The 24,138-nt window shown below is 54.8% G+C and overlaps 2 protein-coding genes and 1 pseudogene across 8 annotated transcripts; 2 read left to right on the top strand and 1 right to left on the bottom strand.

Moving 5' to 3' along the window:
* The first annotated feature begins 435 nt into the window (after positions 1-435).
* LOC132241509 (phospholipase A and acyltransferase 4-like) lies at positions 436-7,758 on the top strand. Of its 2 annotated transcripts, none has more exons than XM_059710354.1 (4): positions 436-549; positions 3,120-3,228; positions 5,224-5,492; positions 6,746-7,758. In XM_059710354.1, the coding sequence occupies exons 1-4, from the start codon at positions 541-543 to the stop codon at positions 6,875-6,877; spliced, it is 519 nt and encodes a 172-aa protein (XP_059566337.1). In that variant the 5' UTR covers positions 436-540; the 3' UTR covers positions 6,878-7,758. The 2 variants fall into 2 exon arrangements, with proteins under 2 accessions (XP_059566337.1, XP_059566336.1); XM_059710353.1 differs by lacking the exon at positions 6,746-7,758 and adding an exon at positions 6,343-6,739.
* LOC132241510 (phospholipase A and acyltransferase 2-like) lies at positions 3,862-21,282 on the bottom strand. 6 transcript variants are annotated; one of them, XM_059710359.1, is made up of 5 exons: positions 21,030-21,245; positions 20,923-20,979; positions 15,767-16,035; positions 9,782-9,924; positions 3,922-3,939 (listed from the first exon to the last, which is right to left on the bottom strand). In XM_059710359.1, the coding sequence occupies exons 1-4, from the start codon at positions 21,148-21,150 to the stop codon at positions 9,811-9,813; spliced, it is 561 nt and encodes a 186-aa protein (XP_059566342.1). In that variant the 5' UTR covers positions 21,151-21,245; the 3' UTR covers positions 3,922-3,939; positions 9,782-9,810. The 6 variants fall into 6 exon arrangements, with proteins under 6 accessions (XP_059566344.1, XP_059566342.1, XP_059566341.1 ...); XM_059710358.1 differs by having other exon boundaries at positions 3,926-3,944; XM_059710357.1 differs by lacking the exon at positions 3,922-3,939 and adding an exon at positions 9,398-9,660 and having other exon boundaries at positions 21,030-21,240.
* Positions 19,511-19,988, top strand: LOC132242338 (mitochondrial import inner membrane translocase subunit TIM16-like; annotated as a pseudogene).
* Positions 21,283-24,138: the final 2,856 nt, after the last annotated feature.

Below are 24,138 nucleotides of genomic sequence, written 5' to 3'. Positions count from 1 at the left end.
CCGGGAGCTGCTGGGCTGAGCCTGCGCCCGCCTCCGCCTCCTGTTCCAGGGGCAGCGCCCGCCAGGCTGGGAGCCGCTCTCAGGGGAGCCCTGCTTCTCCCGCCACATGCACCCCGAGGCCACTGAGCCCTGGGCTCCCCGAGGTCCAGGCTCCCGCCTGCTGAGGCCTCCCCGTGGGTCCGCCCCGAAGGCTGCCCGTGGCTCCTGTCCTCGTGGGGCGGGTACAAGATCAGGGCCCCCGCGGGCCTGGGGCTGACCGCTGGGCCTCCCATGCCCCGTCCTGCAGTGGGAGCCCGTGTCCAGGGCAGGGCAGGGGTAAGGCTTCCCTGCGACGCTCACCGCTTCCCAGCGGCTCCCAGGCCCAGCCATTCCAGGCCTTGAGGTGGGAAGTCGAGGCCTGTCCCTGGAGAAATGCTGAGTCCCTTTAACCATTTAGTGTTCAGTCCTTCTGAATAAAAAGGAAAATGAAAGCAAAAGTGTCCACTCGGGTATAAAACCTGTTGCCCTAGGAGCAGAAAGCAGACCCTGCCCTGGTGAACAATGGCTTCGGTAAGTCCCCAGCTCTTTCTAGAACCGGCTCTGCAGGGGAGGGCAGCTCCCTGCATTACATGAAGGCCTGGGGCTGTGCTCCTGCTGGTAGCTCCAGCGCTGTCTCTAAGGCTTCCATGGAGACCTGTATGTTGTTTAAGTCTCTTTTGCTGCAGGACTGGGAGGTGTTCGGGCAGAGGGAGCCCCGCTCTGGGTCTGGCACTGTCTGGGGGCAGGCGCCATGTGGGAGGATGTGGGGTGTCTGGGCTGTGCCCGCTTGAGCTGGGGAAGGAGCTGGAATGTGGGCTGATGGGGGACCCGGGACTTGGGGAGCAGTGGGTCCCGGCCTGTGGGCCTCAGCTGCTGCTGGGGTTCATGCCTCCTCAGCCCCTCTGTTCTCGCTGCTCCTTCCTCCCAGGCATGTGTCTGCCTGATGCCGCCCATTCGGTTCTCAGCGTCCAACACGGACAGCCGGCCCCATTAGCCCCGGTGTCCGGACTCACACAGGGTCCTGGGAGGGGCCGGCCCAGCGCCTGGTGTGCAGGGAAAGCAGCCAGCTGAGGGGGCTCTTACAGGAAGTGGTGCGATTCTAGGAAGGCAACTACACCCTCCAGAGCTCAGTCCACCTGCTTCACTGCTCCTGGGAGCCACTGCCTCCCCCAGACCAGGCCCCAGCTCACTGCCCTGCTCCTGGGACAGTGCCCAGCCCTCACCTTAATCCAACATTTCCCTTCAGAGTGAGAAATGTCCTTGTTCTCCCCCAGAAGGACACCAGCTCTGGGCCTGCCTGGCCTGAGCCCTGGCCCCCTGGCCCTCCTGCTCTCCTGCTCCCACAGGTCCTGCCCTCCTGTTCCACACCAGGCCCCTCTCAGGACCCAGGAGATGCAGGGAGGGGGGGCCGAGCACACAGGATCCCCCTGATGGAGCTCAAAGCCCAGAGGGGGTGAGACAGGCACAGGGACCACAGCAGAGCATGACCACGTGGGGGGAGGTGGCGGTCCCAGAGGCTGGGACCCTGAGCGTGGCAGCTGAGCCAGGCTGGGCCTTCAGGGCAGCTCCTCAGAGGAGGGGTCTGTCTGGGGGGAGGATAGGAGGAGTGGGCATGGGGCAGGGGCTGGGGGCAGAGAGAAGGGGGGTGCAGAGGAGCAGAGGCCAGAGGGAGCTGCAGGATGGGAAAGGCAAGGCCTTCAGCCAGCCCGGGGGGCCGAGGGCAGGAAGGGTGAGGAGGGTGGTGAAGGGTCAGCAGGGGCTGTGGCTGCCCAGGGGCATCCTGTGCCCTGAGGCCAGAGGAGGGCCATGGACATGTGGGAAGGACTCCGGGGGTCCTGGGGGACTGGGTGTGGAGGTGAAGGGACAGGAGGCAGGGAACCTTGTCCGGAAACTGTGGGTCACAAAATCCAGAACTGGGTGCCCTGGACCGAGTCATGGGCAGGAGGTGGACGAGGAGGTGAATCAGGAGAAGCGTCCAGGGGGAGTGTGGCTGCTGGGCACCGGCATGGAACGGGGCAAAGGGAGCGGAGCCCTGGCCTCAGGGTGGGCCGCCTGGGGTGAGCGCTGCAGGAGGTCCCTCATTCGCTGAGGTCAGACACAGACACAGAAAAGCTGAAAAATTCTGAAATCATGAAGCTGTGGTGCCCTGGGTGGGACACTGAGGAGCAGGGAGGAGGTGGGCAACGCAGGGAGGGAGGCAACAGGACCAGGAAGGGACGGGGCAGAGAAGACCCCGTGCAGCCACTGCCAGCTGTGTCCCTGGGCAAGTCCCTCTGTCTCTGATCCTCAGTTTCCCCAGCTGAGCAAGGGGTGCTGCTTCCTGCCCCTGGGCTGTGGGAGGAGGCAGTCATGGTGGGGAAAGTGCCAGCAGAGCCTGCTGCCTGAGTGTGTGAGCCCTGTCTGCCCCCTCCCCCACCCAGCTCTGGAAGCTGGGCAGCCACACTGGGGCCTCCTCAGAGCTCAGTCCCCTTACTAGGCTGTCACTCCCTGTCCCTCAGGTCGGCATCTCCGAGGGCGGGTGCACCGGGGCTGGAGGGGCAGACTGTGAGGAGGAGCCTGTGGGCCATGCACAGCCAGGGCAACAGGCATGTGAACACCTGCGGGCAGCGTGTGAGGCAGAAGCTCAGACTCAGCTGCCCCACGCGGCTGGGATGGGCCTGGGGCCGCAGCTTCTGGGAAGGGGCTTTGCACACAGCAATCCTGTCATCACCCTCCGGACACGCGCACAATACACCCACCTCTGCTCGTCTGCATCCTCATGTGTGTGCATGTACACGTAGCATATACAACATACATGTGCACAGTACACAGAGACACGCATGCATTACACACACTCTCTGGACAAGTCTTCACTCCCCCAAAGCACAAGGTCATGTTTCCAGGCTTCCCTCCCTCGGGGCAACCAGATTCCAGGCTCCCAGTTCCCCAAGGGCAACCTCTAAAAGCGCCAGAGGCTGAGGGCCTCACAGGGGCCAGAGTCCCCTCCACACGCTCACCAGGCGCTGACATCAGCATGGACTCCCCGGCCCAGCTGCAGCTCCCAGCCCCGGCCTCTGCAGCTCCCTGACATCTGTCTCACTCTCCTGGCTGTTTCCTTGCAGTTTCGTGGAGAACCCAACCCTGGAGACCTGATTGAGATTTCCCGCATTGGCCCCTCGCACTGGGCCCTCTATGTGGGCGATGGTTATGTGATCCACCTGGCTGCCCCAGGTAAGGGGGGTTGAGAGTAGGATTTACCAAATATTTATTGGCTTAATGAGAACAATTCAAAGTCAAATGCCACCCTGGGGACCCTCACTGGGTTCTCCCTGTGCGGGGCTTGTGCTCACTGTACATCCGTGTCCCTTGGGGGCATCTCAGTGGTCCCTCAGGTCCTGACCCAGCAGGGAAAGAGGTCCATGGGCCACAGGGAAGCCGGGCTGCGCCTGCATTGGACGCTCTCCAGCTCCGGCCCGTTAGCTGGGCGCGCAGACAGATTTCCCTAAACCAGCAGCGTCTCTGGGGGTCCCGGTCTCAGGAAGGGACTGCCTCTCAGTGCTGTGTCCTGTTGCTCAGAGGATGTCACAGAACAGGGCGTCCTGAGAGGGTTTCCTGAACACCCTCCACGGAGCAGCTCTCCCAGGTCCCACATCACAGAGAGTCTCACACAGACGCACACGAGCACCTGGAACCTGGATGGACCGCAGGGACAGCAGGAGCAGGATGACAGCCGGTCAGAGCAGCAGGCAGGCCCCACACTGTGTATCGTCCCTGAGAGAAAGGTGCTGGGGTGCGACCGCGGGCTGGGAGCACAGGGGCTGGGGCCTGCAGAGCAATGGCACCCACACCTCGGACAGCAAGCGTTTGCGTTCTCGCTGGACAGAACCCGTCTCACGATCAGAGGAATCTGCTGGTCACTGACCAGGTTCTGTACGCTGTCACCTACACTGACAGAGTGGAAACTGTCAGAATGGATGGCAAATAGTAAGCGAAACCCACCTAATGCAGACGACACTTAGGAGGCTGGGAACAGGGAGCGTGAGTGTGAGACCGGGTCCTGCTGTGTGAGTGCAGGTGGTGTTTCCTCAAGGACGGGTGCTGAGTGCAGCCTCAGCCTGGAGACTCAGCACATAAAAGGAGCCTGCTGGTTACTGTGGGTTTTTTTGTAATATATTTTTATTATTTCCAGAGAGGAAAGGAGAGGGAGAGATAGAAACATCAATGATGAGAGAGAATCATTGATCGGCTGCCTCCTGCATGCTCCTACTGAGGATCCAGCCCATAACCCGGTCATGTGCCCTTGAGGGGAATCCAACTTGGGACCCTTCAGTCCACAGATCGAGGCTCTATCCACTGAGCCAAACACGCTAGGGCATTGGTCGGCAAACTGCGGCTCACGAGCCACATGCGGTACTTTGGCCCCTTGAGTGTGGCTCTGCCACAAAATACCATAAAATACCACATGCAGTTGCACACGTACAGTGCGATTGAAACTTCGTGGCCCATGTACGGAAGTCGGTATTTTGTGGAAGAGCCACACTCAATGGGCGAAAGAGCCGCATGTGGCTTGAGAGCTGAAGTTTGCCGACCACTGACAAAGGCTAGTGTGCTCTTTAGCTCCCTCCTCTTAGAGAGCAAAACCCGGGCTCCAGGCTCAATGGGATTTGGACGCCACCGGCTGGAAGCGCTGTGTGGACTCTCCATGTGGCCAGAACTGGGCCAGAAAAGGCTGATGATGCCTCAGGGTCCAATATCGGTTGTAAAATGGAGATGAGAGTATTTACCATGAAGTTCAAAAGGAGAATAAGTGGGGGAATATATGAAATTTGCACAGCAGAGTCTGAAACACAGTGGGGACTAAAACAACTTTGATCTCTTTCTGAAACACACAAGTGCAAAGATAAACAAATACATTTTACTACCATTGTTTACGGTGGATAAGCTATGGACCAGCCCATACTAGGGACTTGGTCAACTAGATGATGTCCATTCATATAATGGAGCACAGTGGCAGCCACTGACCATCACAACATTGATGAACATGAAAAGTATTCACAGCTCGTTAAGGGAAAGAGCAAAATCACTGAATCCTCCAATCACATTGGTGAAGGGACAGAACCAAAGCTCAATAGTGTGATCCCCTGGCCCTTCCTCCCTGTCTTGTGTCTTCTCTCTCCCTCCCTGGCCTCCCCCTGCAGTTCCTAATACTCCTGTGTCTGGTTCCAGATGAGTACCCTGGGGCCGGCTCCTCCAGCCTCTTCTCCGTGCTGAGCCCCACAGGGAAGGTGAAAAGGGAGCTCCTGCGTGATGTGGTGGGGGGCTGCGGCTACCGGGTCAACAACCACTTGGACCACGAGTACTCACCACTGCCCGTGAACAAGATTATCAGTTCTGCGGAGGAGATGGTCGGTAAGGAGATGGAATACAGTATTCTGAACGGGAACTGTGAGCACATTGTCACCTCTCTGAGATACGGCAAGGCCCGCAGCCTGCAGGTAAGGCCTTCTCTGGGGGCCTCCCTCTCCCTTCTGGAGGTCTGCTTGGGGTGGGGGTGACAAGGCAGAGGCAACAATTACCCTGAATAATTCAAAAGGGAGCTCTCAGGGTCTTGTTGGCTGGGAGTCAGGACATCTGAGAACAAATCTCACATCTGCTTTTAAACCACTCAGGGTCTTTGGACAAGGTACTTCCTCTCTAGCCTCAGTTTCCCCATGTGCAGAAGGAGGGATGTTGGAGGACCTCTGGGGTTCTGGCCACCTCTGTCCCTTTAGGATCCTTCACCTCTAAGACCCACCCTAAAGGCAGCTCCTGATGTCCTGTGTGCTGTCAGGAAAGTCTGGGCCAACCCTGGACCATGACAGGTCTCCTAAGGCCCCAGAGAGCCCTCGGGCAAGAGATGCTCAAGGCCTGTGGCCCAAGTAAGAGCTCAAGGACATGTTAGATAAGATCTGGACACATCCTTACTGCTCTCCTCTTTCCCTCTTATTAAAACAGAGCTAGTAAGAGGCAGCAGCAGGATTCAATGCCCAGTGTCCCTGCTCTTTCTGCTGAACCACAGCACCTCCAGGGCTCACAGCCCCTGTGCCTGGGTGATGGGCAGCCCGGATGGAGGAGATGAGGGGAGGAGGGGCAGGTTTGGGAGGGAAATTAAGGATTTTCTTCTCAGGTGGGGAGTTGAGGTGACCAGTTAGACATCCAGGTGGACCTGTTGAGTAGCCATTGGACTTGTCAGTCTGGAGTTCAGAGCTGGGTGGGCTGGACATAGAAGTTTCCAGGCTGCACTTGGGAACAATACACAGAGCACAGTGATTCCTGAGGCCATGGTTTCCCATCCTCTCCCCTCAGCTCTGCCACCACCTCCCTCTGCAGAGCTGGAGCCCAGGTAGAGCCCCCTCCACAAAGCCATTCCCACTTTCACCCCAAGAGCTGTGGTCCCAGGGGTCCAGGCAGGATGCCTCCTCCTCTATGCACCCCCTTCAGGACCAAATTGCCCCACCCTGGAGGCTCTCCCAGAAGGATCCCATCACTCCATCCTGCCAGTTGTCAGGACACATCCGGACAGCCCAGCACTAACAATGGTCACACCTTCCGCTTCCCAGGGAAAGGGTTGTTGGGACAAGGCCAGCATCTCTGAGAGGCCAGGCCCCCGGGAGGGTGGGAGCATGAGTGTGGCTTCCAGCCCCTTTGGCAGGAGGGAGAACCTGCCTGGACTTGCTGTGGACTCTGAACCTGGGCTGCTCCCTTTCAGGTAGAAACAATCGAGACCGATCTAAATAAGTACCTTGGAAATGCAGCTTGGACTGATCTCACCTGTTCTGTCATAAAGAAGCCATTGCCCAACACCAGTGACAGCCTGAAGGGTCAGGAAACCTCGCATTAGAAGCCATTGTCGAGCTGACCTCGCACAGTCCGTCCACCTGACCCGAGCTCTCGGGCAACCTGTCGTTCTGTCTCTTGCTGTCCCTCTCTCACTGGCTGAAGGATGGACTGATTGTGCCAACACTGAGGAATTCATACGTGAACCTACATACCCTCCAGGGAGGAGTTCCGCTCCTTCTGTGGCTCCTAAGCAGAACGGAAGCACCTGGGCACCTGGTGGGGACCCAGCGTTTGCTGTCGTGTGACCTGGGGAAAGCTCTGGACTCTCGATTTTGTTTTTCTTTTATATTTTTTTTCAAAGAGGAAGGGAGAAGGAGAGAGAGAAACATCAGTGATGAGAGAGGATCATTGATCGGCTGCCTCCGGCATGTCCCACACCAGGGATTGAGCCGCAACCTGGGCATGTGCCCTGATGAGGAATCGAACTGTGACCCAGCGTTCATAGGTCCACGCTCAACCACTGAGCCACCGGGCTTGTTCTTTTCTAACTCAAAGGTCAAGTCCTCACCCATCTGTGACGACCACATGGAATTAAATCATCTTCCTGTGCCCAACTTGCCATGGCTCAAGCTGCCCCTCATTGAACACTGAAATGAGTCACCTCCACTTTGAGGGCAGGGAAACTCCCGTGTGACACTGTAATGATGGGTACATGTCATCATAATGTGTCCAGATTCATAGAATGCACCACACCCAGAGCGAATCTTGGGCTAAACTAAGGTCTGTGGGTTGTTATGATGTGCCGATGTAGGTTCATCCGTTATAACAAAAATACACGCTCTGGACAGGGATGCTGATAATGGGGGAGGTTCTGCGTGAATGGGGGGTGGCGCATATGGGAAATCTCTGTACCTTCCTCTCCATTTCTCTATAAACCTAAAACGTATCTAAAAATAAAATTGAGTCTTTTAAAAATTAACCTCCGCAGTGTATCCCTCCGCTAGAGCCTAGTGTGCCCTGGGCGTGGTCTCTAAAGGGGCGGGCCCCATGCTCTCCTCTTCCTCGCCTGGCCTCTGCCACCAGTGGCCCCACTGAATGGCCACTCTCCGTGGTGGCAGCACAGCCCCTGACACTCTGACTGGAGACCTGGGGCGTCCCCTCCCCTGGGCTGCGCCTTCCTGGCAGGAGAAAGCTGGGGCCCCGATCACCTCGGTGCACAGACTCCAGGCGGGGACGAAGCTCGGGCTTCAGAAGGTTGAAGAACGAGGAGAAGGACTTGTACTTGCTGCCCAGCAGGGCCCTGCTCAGATCCCCAGGGGGAATGTCCGCCTCCGTGCGGGTCCGGGAGGGTCCATGCTGGCCTCGCTCCCAGGCTGCCTCTGGGCCAGAGGGCACAGCTGCTCTGAGAGCCCAGTACCCAGCGGGTGAGACAGGAGAAGGCTTTCTCGCTTCCGGGTCTAAAGCTCCCCCATAGCCGTGGGAGACGGGGAATCCGGGACTCGGGTCTAATGGGAGACGTGAGCTCCGGGCTGTAATTCTAGGCAGGAAATCTCCCCTGGGACCAGCCCCAGGCTCCCAGCAGCTCTGGAGGGACCCCAGGGTGGTGCCAGCTCCGCCCCCTCCCCTGGGTGCCCCTGGACCAGGGGTGCCAAACCCTGGATTTAGACTCACCCACAGTCCCCTCCAAGTGAAACTGCCTCTGCCTCCAGGGTCAGGTGTAAACCATGTGACTGGCCCCATCACCAGAACTGATTGGCTCAGTGTGGTCACCTGACCCAACAGCAGCCAATCAGGAGGCTGAGCTAGGATGCGGTAAGCTGAGCCAATCAGATTCTCTCTCGGGAACTGGAACAGGGAACCCGAGAGCTGCAGGCACTGAGGAGAGAGGCTGCTGAGCTGATGCAGAAAGAAAGGCCGTGGAGCGAGGAGTCCGGGCACCAGCGACGCTGGGGAGATGACGATACTAATTGTTCCAGAACCGGGAGGAGGAGAGAGTGGCAGGAGGAAAGGAGCCTGGGCCACTGGGGCTGCGTCACATTCATGGCCGAGAATCCCACCCAATCCCAGCCGCTGCGCCCCGGCCTGGCGGGCCAATGGGTCCTGCTCTGGCCCTCACAGGGGTGTCTCCCGCCCCTCACCCGCCCTCGCCCTCCGAGAGGAAACCTGGGAAAAGCAGAGAAAGGCCGGGACGCACGCAGGCGGCTGGGGAAGAGCCCGTCACTGAGCTCGGCTGCCATGGCCACACCCCCGGCTGGGGGCTCAGCACAGACATTCATTTCTCACCGTCCTGGAAGCGGACAAGTTCAAGGCGAAGGTGCTGGCAGATGCAGTTCCTGGTGGAACCTCTTCCTGGCTTACAAATGGCCACCTTCTCGCTCTGTCCTCACGTGGAGGAGAGAGGGCTCTGGTCTGTCTTGTAAGGGCACCGACCCCATCATGCCCTCCAGCACCCTTGCCACCACCTCATGACCTCCTCTGAGCCTCATGACCTCCCAGAGGCCCAGCTCCAAACACCCTCACATTGGGGGTTAGGGCTTCAACGTGAATTGGGGGGCAAGGAGGACACAAGCATTCAGTCCAAGACAGAGCCCCGCTGTGTCTTTAATAGCATTCACACCAGCCGTATTTCCCCAATTAAATCCTCCTGTGCTTTTGTAGCTCCATTGAAAGCAGCCTGAATGGCCTGGCTGATGTGGCTCAGTGGTTGAGTGTTGTTCCATGAACCAAGGTGTATCTCGTTCAATTCCCGGAGGCTCGATCCCCAGTAAAAAGTGTGCAGGAGGCAGCCACTGATGTCTCTCTCCTATCCATTTTTCTCTCTATTCCCTGTCCCTTCCTCTCTTTCTAAAAAACAAAACAAAAAAAACGATATTTTTTAAAAATTTTGTCTAAATGAGTATAAAACAGAGTGAAATCAATAAACCCAACCCACCCCCGCTGGCTAAGCAAGGCCTCTCCAGACTACCTGGTTGCCGCTGGGATGATTCCTTGACCTCACTGCTCTTCCCGCTCGCGTCTGCCCCGCAGGGACCCGATGAGGGCCGCGATGGCCAGGCCCACGCCGAGGAGGCCTACTGCCACACCGCCTGCCACGACCGCTTCAGTGACCTGCAGCACAAGAGATGAGGTGTCACACTCCTCATCAGGGGCCTGGCCACAGACACACCCACCAAGAATCTTCACTCAGGAGAGACCTGTGTCCCCTCCAACGGAACCACAGAAGGAGCCGGTGTTTGCAGGGCAACAGGCCACCAGGAGAACAGAGAAGAGTCGGGAGAGAACGGGAGGGGGAAGGAGCTGTGGGTGTGAGGGAGACAGTGCCCCTGTAGGTGCTGAAAGGCTCAGAGAGCCGCAGGGGGTGCCGGGGGAAGGACACAGGCAGTGCCCGGACGGTCTAGGTGAGGGCTGGCCACTGGGAGCCTGAAGCATGTGCAGAGTTGGGGAAACCCCCCTGTGAGCTCTCACGCCCAGGGCTGGGCCGGGATGGTTCTGGGCGGCCCAGGAGCTGAGCCTGGCCCAGGCACAGCGTGGGCGCTGGGGGAGGAGCTGCTGGTCCCATGTCGTGACTGGGCAGCGGCTTCTGGAGCGAGATCACCTGCTTCTGCGCTGACCGGGAGGGTTCTGGACAAGGAAGCGGATACTCGGACAGCAGGGATGAGGTGGTGGAGACGTCAGGATGGTCCCTGAGGGTCGTGCACTCAGCAACGCCGTGTGAGCCACCCCTGCCCACAGCGCTGTGCTGGGGAAGCAGGCGAAGACCCCGAGAGCGGCTGCTTTCCAGGCGTCAACACTGGGCGGGGCTTCCCAGGCTCTCAATTGTCTCCATCTGCCCCAAACCCTACTGACACCCGTGTTAGATGCCCACTGTACAGAGGAGAAGACTGAGGGGGGACCGTGGAAAGAGCTCCCCAAAGCCACCCCACGCCCAGTGACAGGGACCAGGACGCCTGGTGTCCTAACAAGCCCACCTAAGCCTCCTCCGCCGGAAGGAAAAATGCTCAAAACAGAGCACATAGCAGGTTTCTGTGGAAGACCGTGACTTGGCGCCACGTGAGCGGCTGGGGAAGGAAAAGCCGCACCGCCCACTCCATTCAGAGACACTCAGACACGCTCCCACGTGTCGGCGATAAACAGGCTTTCCTGAGCTCCACTCTGACTGGCACAGAGGTGCCTGGTGTTTTAAAGGGTGCGCAACGGAGGGGGACAGGCTTGGGGTCAGGAATCCCTGAAATAAAAGTTTAAAAAGGGTCGGTGAGCATCAGTGCGGTTGGGCTCGGTGTCAGCCCGCTGGACGGATGGAAGCCTGGCTCCCAGCCTCCCACGGGAGAGGAGGCAGAGGCCCGGCCCTCCTGACACTGCATTTTTCTCTATATATTTTCTGTTAAGAATAGTTTATTGATTTGAGAGAGAAAGGGAGGGAGAGAGAGAAGCATCCATGTGAGAGCACATCGATGGGCTGCCTCCTGCTCACACCCCTGCGGGGTCAAGCCCGCAACCTGGGCCTGAGCCTGACCAGGAACTGAACTGGCGACCTCCTGGTGCGCAGAGTGATGCCCCAGCAATGGAGCCACAGGACCAGGGCGGACGACGACATTTCAAAGGACAGGACGGCACCCAGGTCCTTGAGAGTGACACTCCTGAGCTGCAGGCCACACACGCCTGTCCCGGGGCAGAGGGGTTCCCAGGGGCAGCCCCTGTCAGTAGGCGCTCTGAGAGGCGCTCGGGCCCGGCTCAGAGGTTGGCTGGCCAGTCCCTCTCCTGGCAGCCTTCCGCTTCTCCTGCAGGCGTTTCAGGGGCTGGGGCCGGCCTAGGGGCGCCCACTCGCTTATGGAGGGAGATGGAGGGAGTCTCTGCAGACACAGAGTCAGGGACCAGGAAGGAGTAAGAGGGAGACAGACAGGCAAGGCCGAGTTCCCGGCTGTGGAAGGAGCTCAGAAGGGAGGCGCCAGGGACCAGCTGCTCAAGGGAAGAGACCTCCCCGAGTCCCTCTGAAGCACAGCAGACGGCCAACCACCCCTGAAACGCTGGGGTCTCCCAGATTGGCCCTCGGGGTTCCGGCACAGATACATGATGGGCCGCCCTGACCTCAGGCTGCCATGCCTCCCACCTCAGCTCAAAGGAGGGAGACCCCACAGCAGGGTCCCCGCGGGCACCAGGGGGCACTTCCCAGTGGGTTCCCTGCCCCTACCCTTTCACCACAGCCCTTCTCCCCTCACAGAAGAGGAGCTTCGTCCTCACCGACCAGGATCTACAGCCTTGGCTGAGGCGTAAGGTTCCAGCGAGGATGGGGCACCCACTGCTTCCAGACAGACCGGCCAAGGGAAGAACCAGGAGACCACATCCCCCCTGGGAGGCTCCCTCCACCTCTGTTACTTTAGATGGGAATTCCCACCCCAGACACTTCCCATGGAAATGTACTGTAATGTATTCATTTGATTTGGGGGGACAGGGATAGCCAGCTTTTTTCCTAAAATTAGCGAAGTCTGGCCCTAGCGGGTTTGGTTCAGTGGATACAGTGGAAAGAAGGGTGCCAGGTTCGATTCAGGTCAAGGGCACGTACCTCAGTTGTAGGCTCATCCCCGGCCCTAGATGGGGCTCAGGGGGGAGGCAACCAATTGATGTGTCTCCCTCACATCAATGTTTCTCTCTCTGTGTCTCTCCCCTCCCTTCCACTCTCTCTAAAAATCAATGGAAAAATATCCTCGAATGAGGATTAACAATAAATAAATGTAAATAAATGAATGACATTAGGTTGGCTTTGGCTGAGTGGTTGGCAGTAATGCCTGCTCTGACTATTTAAATGACATGCAGGCATTTCCCATTAACTGCACGAGCTAACTGTGCAACGCCGAGGACGTGAAGAAAATAGACACATATGTACCACGTACCAAATATGCCGTCCTCTGCACCTCTTGTGTTTATAAACTTTTTAAATGTTTGATGTCAGCTACGAATGTGTGAGGGGTATGTGGTTTTTCAAATTATCTGAGATCAGGAGTCCACACACTATGGCACAGGGGCCCAAGCGAGCCCACTGCCAGGTCTGATCACATGATTGAGTCGATGCCCCCTCCCCTGGGCACTGACCTTTAGGCCACTTCACAACCGACATTCCCTTTTGCTTAGACCACATCCCACTTGCTAAGACCATTATCCTTCCCCTCAGGACCCGCCTAGAGAATTCTCAGCCCAGAAAAAGCCCGCCTGGAGTCCTTTAAAATTTCTGACTCCTGTGGGTGCTGGTGCCATTTTGGGGTTCAGCCCATTAGGTATCCAGATGACCTAATAAATTCATAATATAAAAGGCTAAAGTGTTAAATGTCCCTCCAACAGTCCAACCGGTCACTATGACATGCACTGACCACCAGGAGGCAAACGCTTAATGCAGGAGCTGCCATGACGTGCACTGGCCATTTACAAAGAAATGGCACCATGGACCTGGCATCAATAAAGCAACACTCAGAGCCAACAGCCCACCAAATCGCAGCCAACACTGCCAAGACTCCATGGCGCAAAATGTGGCCCACAGCCCAGCCTGGAAACGGACACCGTGGACTCCAGGTGAGGACATCATGCAGCAACACCTGGCTTCCTTCCCCTAGAAACAGGCCATTTAAAAAAAAAAAAAAAACAGCACTACGGACCTGGCACCCACAAAGCAACACTCAGCTTCCCTCAAGTGGGACACAGGCCCCACAACCACCCCAGAGCAGCAGCCCACCAAATGGCAGCCAACACTGCCAAGACCCCATGGCCCCATGACGCAGAATGCAGCCCCCAGCCCAGCCCAGCCCAGAAACAGTGGCTGTGGGCGCTTGGTAATGACATCACCTAGCAATGCCCAGCTTCCTCTCCCTAGCAACTAGCGTCCTTGGAGTTTCTTCAGCCCAGGAACACAACTTGCTTTATAGCCAGGTGCGAACATTTTACACTTTAACCAATATCTGTGAAGCGTTTTCCCGTGCCTCATCTCATTTGATCCTCACAGAAGTCCTGGAGTAGGTAGATAGGAGACTTGGTAGAATCCTATTTTCTTTTCATTAGCCAGAAAACGGAGATTTAGAAAGTTTAGAAACTTGACCTGACTGAAAAGAAGTAAGAAATGGTGGACCTTGAAAATGACTTCATGTTTTCACACTTTGCAGAATATAGTCAAACACGACTGCAGTTACATATTTCACCCTTTGTTCTCCCGTGTGATCTACAATAATAATCTGCTTCATGTTGATATTTACTGCTGTGTTGCTAACAATGACCTGAAAGAGAAGTTGGGGTGCTTCACTGGGCTGGAAAAAGTTTAGCTACATCAGAAAGCAGGTCTAATTAAGCAAGTTTATCCTATATAATAAAAGAGTAATATGCAAATAGATCGAACCACAGAACAACCGAACAACCAATCAAAGCATAATATGCTAATACTATGCTGAGGCTGCTCAACTGCTCACTGTGTCGCGCACTGACCACCAGGGGGCAGACAGTCAACAGGTCGATCAGTGGCTATGACATGCACTGACCACCAAAGGGCAGATGCTCCAACCTGTACCTTAGCTTGCTGCTGGTGTCCGGCTGATTGATCAGGACTAAGCAAGATGGGCTGGACACACCCTGGAGCCCTCCCACGGTCCCTCCCCGGCCCAATGGTGCACCTGTGGGGTCCCTCAGCCTAGCCTGCATCCTCTCACAATCTGGGACCCTCAGAAGATGTCAGAGAGCCAGTTTCAGCCTGATCCTACAGGCACAGGCACTACCCTTGGGAGGGCGTCAGACGCAGGGCTCATGGCTGGTGAGCACTGCTGCAGCAGTGCAAGCCTCTCTTGATTGGGACTGATTGGGAATGAGCCCACAGTAGGCACAGTGGAGCCGGGATGAGTGGGAGCAGCAGGTAGGAACTGCAGGCGGCGTTGGACTGTGGGTTTTGGCCCAATCCCTGCCGGCCACCCAGAGGGACCCCATCCGTGCACAAATTCATGCACCAGGCCTCTAGTCTATATATATATAAAGCTTTCGCTGGCGCCAGTCGCACACGTGGATTCCATCTGTCATTATCAATCGGGAATTCAGTTGACACTTGTCTTACAGAGAAAGGGTGAATATCTATATTAAAACATTTCTTCGAATTAATTTCCTTTCAATGTGCATGAGTTCATGCACCTGGCCTCTAGTAAACTCATAATTCTGTACCCCTTTAGGTCCGTGCATTCCTCCTTCAGCGATTCTAACACCCACCACAGTTTTCATAAAATCTTTTTTAGGAATGGCCTCACCCACTTCATTACGGATTGTCCACGACTGCGTTTCTGCTACAAAGCTGCGGAGTCGAGTGGAGAGACAGAGCCCACGTGGGTGAGAGCCTGAAAGGTGTCCCCCCCGGCCCTTCCCAGAAAACGTCTGTGTGGCTCTTCCTCCTCCTGGCTCCCACTTTTCCTCCTCCCTCGGCCTGTAGTCCTTGTCGCCCCTGGTCATTTCCAGCTCATTTTGCAGTTTCAGATTAATCAAAAGAATTAAATCAGATTCAGCTCGGGCGTCGCCTCTTCTGTGATGCCTCCTGGATCAGCCACCTGGGTTCAAATCCCACCTCTGCACGTGGCTGTCAGGTGCTAGAGACTCAATGCCTAGTGGTGGAATGAGTTAGGTGAGTTAGTAAAGCACCGTGAGCCTCAGTGTCCCCATCTGTGAAGTGGGGATAAAACAACCCTCCTCTGGAGCTATGGGAGGGGCCAGAGTGACTGTCATGGTGCGACATCACCCCCTGACCTCACTGGTCTGCACAGCGACTGGCATTTTCCCCCACCCTCATCCCTACCCTGACTGTCACTCCCTCGGGGCATGGATTCTGTCCCTGCTATTTTGTGACCTTCATGCCTCCGCCCCCGCCAACACGATGCCCGGCCACTGTCAGCAGAGGGAATGGTCTGGTTCCTGGGGACAGGGACACGGGCTGAGGACGCACCTGGTCGCTGCGGGAGACTCCGTAACGCAGCTCATTCACGAAGTGCTCACAGTTGTCGCTGGTCAGCTTGTAGAGCATCTCCTGCCCCACCTTCTCCTCCGCCTGACGCACAATTTTGCTGGGAGGCAGCGGGGAGTACTTCCGGTCATGCTTGTTATTGACACGGTACTTGTCTTTCCCGGCCACTTCGGACAGCAGCTCCTTCTTCACTATGGCCTTGTCGGTCAGGGCGGACATGAGGCTGGCCGCCCCCGCCCCTGCGATTTCACCTGTGGTTCCCAAAGAGGAAAGAGGCCGATGGTCGGGGCTGAGAGCAGGCAAACAGGCAGCCCCACTGCCCAGGGCTTCAACAGTGAGGATGAGCTGGGGAACGGCCGGCCCCTGCCTGGCTTCAACCTCAAACACAGGCCGACCCCCGCCTGGGTGCCCTTGGAGAAGTCACAGATGCCCCTGGACTCTGGCTCCTCATTTCTAAAGCCAAGGATGTGGATTCTTCTAAAGGCCCCTGTGGGCGCAGACGTCCCTGAAAGACGCAGGAGGGGCAGAGGGGACAGGGCACAGACCCCAGGTGCAGCCCAGCCAGAGCAGGGTGGGCCCTCAGCGGCCAGGGTGACATGTTTCCAATAGTAGGAAAGGAGGCTGCTGGGCAAGCCCAGGCCTGACCTGCAAACCCAGAGCCCCACCCACCATGTGGCCTCAGGCCAGTCCCTTCTCCTCTCAGGGGCTGTCATCACTACAGATGGAAGGGCCTGGGTCAGGTGGTGGCCACACTCTCCCAGCTCTGAATTCTCAGATTTGCCCCTAACAGGACGCCCGCCTCCTGCCTCACCCAGGCTTCTGGGAAAGCTGACAGGAGAAGGTGAGTGATGGGCCCTGGAACCCACAGCAGTTCTTATTTGGTTCTTAAAAGGGCATTTGACCCCGGCCAGTGTGGCTCAGTTGGTTGGAGCATCGTCCTGTACACAGAGAGGGAGAGAGAGAGAAACATCTCACATCGATGTTTCTCTCTCTCTATTCTCCCCCACCTTCTCTAAAAATCAATGAAAAAAATATCCTCAGCCCTAACTGGTTTGGCTCAGTGGATAGAGCGTCGGCCTGCGGACTGAAAGGTCCCAGGTTCGATTCCAGTCAAGGGCATATACCGTGGTTGCGGGCACATCCCCAGTCGGGGGTGTGCGAGAGGCAGCTGATAGATGTTTCTCTCTCATCGATGTTTCTAGCTATCTATCCCTCTCCCTTCCTCTCTGTAAAAAACCAATAAAATATATATTAAAAAAATTCACATGTGTGTGCACACACCTGCTGTACAGCTGTTTGTAAAGGTGGCACCGTCCGCCATGAAATGCAGGCATCGATTTTATTTGGCCCATTCCCTGCTGTTGGTGGTTCCCAGGCTTTGGGCCTTTGCTTTAATGCCACAAAGCTCTGGGAGGGAAGGGAGGTTGGCACAACACCCGCCAGGCCCCGCCTGGGCTCCACCGTGCGGTCCTGCATCCCACCCTGCACGACCGGGAGGTGGGTTCTCATTGCTCTACAGAGGGTGCAGCTGAGCTTAGGGGGCAAGTCACATGGGCAAGCACCAGCTCGGCAAGCGGAGGCCCCAGGACCCCAAACGGGTCTGCTAAGTGGGAGGCCACGCTCCTTCCATGCCTCTGAGCCGGCTGTACGCTGTGTCCTCCTCATCTGCCCCCAGAACATGGAGCACACACAACGGGGTGCTTCCCTGGGACAGTGGGGTGGCTGGAAGTGAACCCCAGTATCACCTGGAACAAAGGCCAACAGTCCGTCCTCCACGAACTCGCTGCTGAGGAAGAGGAGCGGCTGCAGACCTACCAGGGAACATCATGCAGCCAATGGCCAGGGGGAGCCCCCCATCCGGGCACTGGGTGAGAACAGTGCACGAGTGCGCAGCCGCTGACACTCCCACCTCTGCCCTGAGCTTCAACGGAGAACCAGCCTTACTTGGAGGAGCCAGGTGCACCACGTAGCCATCCCCCACATAGAGGGCCCAGTGCGCGTAACCAAAGCGGAAAATCTCAATCAGGTCTCCAGGTTTCGGTTCAGCCTGTGACTGAAAAACCAGAGACAGACTGAGGTTAGTCCTCACAGGGAACATTCTAGATTGAACCTGACCTGTAAGGAGCCCCAGCCCAGCCTGCAAGCTCCCTCTGCTCATCTCCTGCAGGAAATGGAAGAGGGCGCTCTCCTCGCACAGATGGAAAGTCCCTCTGCCGGGAGCCGGTCCATCCTTGCTGTTTCAAGGGACCTGGCATATATGGCAAAGGGTTCTTAATATGTTTGCTCACCTTCTTGGCGCTGTGTTTTAACCAAGGTCACCTCTCCGAGAAAGGTTGTTTCCCCAGGTAGGAATTTTTCCCTGAAGTCAGGGAGGGGATGAAACTCCTTAACTAAGTGCCAGGCGGGTAGTTAATCACTACAAACAATCATGCTTAAGCTACATAATCTTTACTCCCTGGAATGGAGATAAGAAACGCCCTAACCTTTGTAATAGAGATTGATAGGATTGAATCAACTGGTATAAATACAGTTGTAACAAGACAGAAACACTCAGAACTTACAAGACAGAATTCAGAAGACAGAACCTACAGGGAACCAGGAGATGGAGGAACTTCGCTAGAGAGAACATGGCAAAAGATCCTGGACTGAACCTGACTATAGAACATGGCAAGAGAACCTGACTAGAACCTGGTGACTGGACCTGGCTGGAGAACCTGCAGAACCTGGCTGGAGATCCTAACCAGAACTTGGCTGGAGATCCTGGCTATAGATCCTGGCTAGGCTGCTGATCAATTGAACGCTGTCTCCGTGCTGCTGAGCTGGAAGTGAGCTCTTTGGGGGACAAAGAAGAGATGGACAGGGTGTCCAGAGGGGAGGTGAGGGCAGCTGTGCAGCACGGGAGTGTGGCCGAGAGGTGGGCCAACATGGGCATGGGCACATTTTATGCCAGAGCATGTTGGTGTCAGTGAGTGAGTATATGACTCCCAGGAATTCTCAAATGCCTCATCAAGGGCCGCCCACCTTGTGCCAGTCCTGAGTGATTCTGAGTGATAGAGCCCCGACCTGCACAGCCAGACACGGTGCTCATCCTGCCCACATTTCATATCCATCACTCCTTTCACTACAAACTGTCATGACCCCATTTGACAGATGAGAAGACTGAGTCTCAGGAAGGCTAGGTAACATGCAAAGATCCTTACCCAGTGAACAGAGAGAAAGATCAAACCTAGTCTGCATGTTACCAACGCTGCGCCCTTAAAATCCCAGAGCATCCCAGGCAGGCGAGGCCGCTGAAATCTGGGCTCCAGGCCAAGACCCAGCTGGGGACCCAGGGTGTGACTGGAGTTGGTGGCAGGGCAGTGCCCTTCTGGAGATTGCATGAGCAGGAAGTATGTTGCCCTCATCCCACTGGGAATTCGAGATAAGCCCTTATCACACAGGTTCTATTTTAGGATCACTCCGAGGCCAGCCAGCACCTCTCCTCCCCTGACTCAGTTGACCGGGGTCACAGGGGCCAGACCACCGTGAGCAGGGTGGGTGGCTGTTGCTGGGTGAAGTGAGAATGGCTGCCAACCGGAAGTCTGCTGGGGAGACGTGGTTGAGAGAAAAGCTCTTGACTACAGGCGTCATGTGTCAACCTGACAGAAGATGGAACAATTTCAGCATCAAAAAGACACACAGCATGGACCTGCTGGCCGCCCTTGAGCCGGGGCAGCGAGGCGTGGAAGACGGAGCCCGCGCCCCCGAGGCAGAGCGACTGCCATGGCCAAGTACCCGGCCCAGATCATGGTGATGGGGCGCAGGTGGTGGGCAGAGCCTGTGCCCAGGCCCTGCGGCAGGAATTTGCAGCTAGCCGGGCAGTAGCTGATGCACGGGGACGTGCCGGACACCAGTCTGCAGCCGCCTCTAACCTCTCCGGCCTCAGCCTCCTGGAGGCACAGCAGATTCCCAATGTCTCCAAACTGAACCCCGAGGAGATCCAGAAGAAGCACGAACACCTATTCAAGGTGAGTGATAAACCTGTGGGCAGCTCCTTCTACCTGCCGTCAAAGGTGGTCCGAGCGAAGGAGCGCCTTGAGGAGGAGCTCCGAATCCAGAGCCAGGAGGACAGAGAGAAAGAGAAGAGGCCACAAACGTGACCACTGGCTCCTCCCACCCCCCCGTCCACCTCTAATTTATAGCTCGTTAATAAATGTCTTTTCCGCAAAAAAATAATAATAAAAAATAAAAAGACACACAGCAGATATGTGAATAATGACATCAATGTGCTCATAATGAGGCTTTCAAAATGCCTTAGTCACCTTTGGAGGATGCAAAAGAATCACCATATTATTTCAAAAGCTGGTAAATAAAGGAAAACATTCAAGCATTTCCTAAGTGAACTGTACTCAGACAACCAAGTTAAGAATGACAGCAAAACCCAAAGCCACAAAACAACACTTAAAAGGTGGCTACACTTCTATATGCAAAGGACTAGAAAACCCCTGGCAGGACATGGACGGAGCCACACAGAGGAGGGACTGTGTGCCGGGGGTGGGAGGGGGGATGAGAAGGGGGGGTGCAGGGGACTTTAGCCTCAATGTTAGGTTTCCATTTGGGTTTGGTGGGGGGGAGGCTAACAAGGAAGATGTGCTCACATATTTGTAGCAGAGATTAACTAAAAGCCTTTTGCATGGTGTCGGGATGCAGCGAGCATTCAGAAATGTGACTGTTACAGAGCCAGAAGAAAGCAGCAACACATGGAAGGGAAAGAGAGGGATGGAAAGAAAAGCAGAGGGAACAGGTGAGCTGCTTGGAGAGGAGGGTGGACAAGAACGGCTTCCTGCAGCCCCCGTCTCGGCCCCACACCGCTGGGAGCCGTTCTCCTGGTCCCTCCCTCCCAGCTCCTCCCAGCCAAGCAGGACAGTATGACTGAGGAGGTGGGACTGGGCAGTGGGCAGAGGCTGCCCGCCCTGAGCCCACCATTCCTGCCTCTTCACAAAGGCTCAGGGCAGCCCTCACACCCTGAGTAGCAGACCCTCAGGCCTTGGCAGGCACCCATGCCCCTCGGTGCCAGAGCTACAGCCCAGCAAGGAGACCCACATCATCACCAATAACAGGATTGCGGTGTTTGAGTTAAAAGCTTTCTGGGGACTTACCAGAGCCATCCTCCTGTGCAGGTGTGTCTGTGTGCTGCTGCCTCGGGGCCCAGCCTTCTCTGATCAAGTTTCGTTTTCCCTCTGACCCAGCCCAGGAACACAAACACCTGTACTTAAAGCCACGTCATGGGCTCCTCTGTGAGACATGTGTCCAGGTGACCTGTGAGATAATGACTCAGTAAGAGGAGGGTCATGTTCTTCACATTTAGGTTTAGCATGTATTACCATATGCTACTAATAAATACATACATTTTTTAAAATAAAAATGCAAATCAAAGATCACACAAAATCTGCTCTTTGTTCAAAGCAGGGCCAACGTACAGGCCAGGTAGGCACATAGGCCTGGAAACGAGCAAGAGAGAAATCGAAGTCCACATGCAGAGTCAGAAGGATTCGGTGGTGGCTACAATCAGTGTCAAGGTCATAAGTCACCAAGTCTCAGGGCTGAGAGAAGAGGAGAGAGGAGCAGCAGGGTCAGGGGGGTGTGGGGCGAGGAGGGAAGGAGAGACAGAGGAGGGAGGAGCTCCCAGGAGACCTGAACACAGGGACTGACCATGAGCAGAACACACCAACAATCCCAGCAACCTCTAAGCAGATGGAACCAGGCAAAACCTGTCATCAGAGGCGCATGCCCCACACTGGGAACAGGGCGCCCGCTCGCTCCTCGCCCTCCCCCTTCACCCGGCCTCATTCCACAGTTTGGAAACACATCCCAGACCAATTGGAAACCCAAATCCACCACTGCCTGGGTGTGGAGAGGCCCATTTTTTGGCACCAGCGTGCTACCCCCTCCAAAGCCCCAAATAAGATTCTCTCACTGACACCCCCTGTGGCTGTAACATCCTGGGCAAAGGGGTGTGTGGAGTGGGGAGGGCCCTTCGCATCCGCATTGTGTGGCATGTGCGAGTTGTAGCCAATTTCCTGAATTTTGTGCCTATGATTGTCTTGCTCTTAGAAAATATTTCCTGCATATAAATGTGTCCCTTAAACAACATATACATATTTCGTTTGCATTTTTTGAATGTGGTAAAATCAGAATCAAGCGTCTTACATTGCACACCTTGATGATGTTTGCCCAATATTAGGTTCCTTGTGGATTCGTGTTCATTCCCATCATGTGGAATGTAGCACAGTTTGATCATCCTCTCCTGTCAGTGCACATTGGGGTGTTCCCAGGGGGTTGCATTACAGACAAAGTTGCCATGAGCGTCCTCACACAGGCCTCCCAGTGCACCTGGAGTCTTCTCTAAGCAGAGGCTGTTCCACCTTTTTAACCAAGATCCACGGTAAGAAATACATTTTATAAGGCACCAGGATATATAGAGACTTCAGGCATATTAATAAAAGTCTTACCAAAATCTAGACGAGATACACTCTGATAAATTCTGTCCTTTATTTTTTCTAACATATTGACTGTGACTGACTAAATTGAAGTTATCACTGACTAAAGGGTCACAAACCAGAGTTGTTGGGTTGTATGGTATTGTTAGGCAGGATAGATGGCTGCTAGGGCAGGAGGAGGGGAAGGGGGTAGGGAAAGAGGGAATTTTTCTCACCCACTGAATGAAGAAGTCAGCAATCTTGGGACTTGCCAAGATAAAATTGCTAGATGTTGTCATAAATTTTGGGAAAAGCCACAACAAGGTAAAAGGGGGACCTGGAAATCTAGTCTGTTGCCCAAGATATCTAGCAGGGGAATCTTGAAACCTATAAGAAGGGAAAATATAAAACCCTTAAACCCCCACCAGGCAGGGCGCTGAGACTAGCTGAGCTGCCGACTTGTGCTTTATGCCAAGTGTATTTTTAATAAATGTTCTTGCTTTGCTTCAACACTGCTTTTGGTCACTCACCTGAATTCTTTCTCCAAAGCCTGACAAGAGCCGAGGAGGGGAGAGGCCCCTTAGACTCAGGCAGCTCTCTGGTAGCAGTATGACCTTCTTCAACTTTATTAGAGAAAAAATGCAAAATTAAGTTTCCCACGGGCAGTACACCAGAGTCACAATTGTTCAACATCTTTTTAAATATTTGTCAGCCTGGAAGTAATAGCATAGGATCTTTTTCACATGTCTATGTTTATTGGACATTTGTATTTACACCGTGAGCTCTGAGGGTGTTTCCAGAAGAAATTAGTATTTAAATTAGGAGACTGAGTAAAGAAGGTGACTCACCAGTGTGGGCAGGCATCATCCAATCCATTGAGGGTCCAAACAGAACAAAAAGGTGGAGAAAAGACTAACTCTCTCTTCTTTCTTTCTTTTTTTTTTTTTTTTTTTTTTTTTTTTTAATTAAATCTTTATTGTTCAGATTATTACATTTGTTCCTTTTTTTTCCCCCCCATAACTCCCCTCCTCCCAGTTCCCGCCCCACCCTCCGCCCTCACTCCCCACCCACTGTCCTCATCCATAGGTGCACGATTTTTGTCCAGTCTCTTCCCACATCTCCCACACCCCTTTCCCCCCCAAGAATAGTCAGTCCATTCCCTTTCTATGTCCCTGATTCTATTATAATCAACAGTTCATTCTGTTCATCAGATTATTTATTCACTTGATTCTTAGATTCACTTGTTAATAGATGCATATTTGTTGTTCATAATTTGTATCTTTACCTTTTTCTTCCTCTTCCTCTTCTTAAAGGATACCTTTCAGCATTTCATATAATCCTGGTTTGGTGGTGATGAACTCCTTTAGCTTTTCCTTATCTGTGAAGCTCTTTATCTGACCTTCAATTCTGAATGATAGCTTTGCTGGATAAAGTAATCTTGGTTGTAGTTTCTTGGCATTCATCACTTTGAATATTTCTTGCCACTCCCTTCTGGCCTGCAAAGTTTCTGTTGAGAAATCAGCTGACAGTCGTATGGGTACTCCCTTGTAGGTAACTGAGTTACTTTCTCTTGCTGTTTTTAAGATTCTCTCTTTATCTTTTGCTCTTGGCATTTTAATTATGATGTGTCTTGGTGTGGTCCTCTTTGGATTCCTTTTGTTTGGGGTTCTCCGCGCTTCTTGGACCTGTAAGTCCATTTCTTTCACCAGGTGGGGGAAGTTTTCTGTCATTATTTCTTCAAATAGGTTTTCAATATCTTGCTCTCTCTCATCTTCTGGCACCCCTATAATTCTGATGTTGGTACGCTTGAAGCTGTCCCAGAGGCTCCTTACACTATCCTCGCATTTTTGGATTCTTTTTTCATTTTGCTTTTCCCGTTGGATGTTTTTTGCTTCC

This window comes from Myotis daubentonii, chromosome 9, assembly GCF_963259705.1.
Source record: "Myotis daubentonii chromosome 9, mMyoDau2.1, whole genome shotgun sequence".
NCBI classification, from domain to species: Eukaryota; Metazoa; Chordata; class Mammalia; order Chiroptera; family Vespertilionidae; genus Myotis; species Myotis daubentonii.
Note: the sequence above shows the minus strand (reverse complement) of the source record. Positions and strands in the feature narration are given on the sequence as shown.

Coding starts and splice junctions, on each gene's coding strand:
- LOC132241509 (XM_059710353.1), top strand. Junction 3,229..5,223: donor GATCCACCTGGCTGCCCCAG/GTAAGGGGGGTT, acceptor GTCTGGTTCCAG/ATGAGTACCCTGGGGCCGGC. Junction 5,493..6,342: donor GCAAGGCCCGCAGCCTGCAG/GTAAGGCCTTCT, acceptor CTCTCCCCTCAG/CTCTGCCACCACCTCCCTCT.
- LOC132241510 (XM_059710356.1), bottom strand. CDS start 21,150: ATGGTAATACATGCTAAACCTAAATGTGAAGAACATGACCCTCCTCTT. Junction 16,036..20,922: donor TGCACAGGAGGATGGCTCTG/GTAAGTCCCCAG, acceptor TGGGAACCACAG/GTGAAATCGCAGGGGCGGGG. Junction 11,667..15,766: donor GAGTCTCCCGCAGCGACCAG/GTGCGTCCTCAG, acceptor CTGTGTCTGCAG/AGACTCCCTCCATCTCCCTC.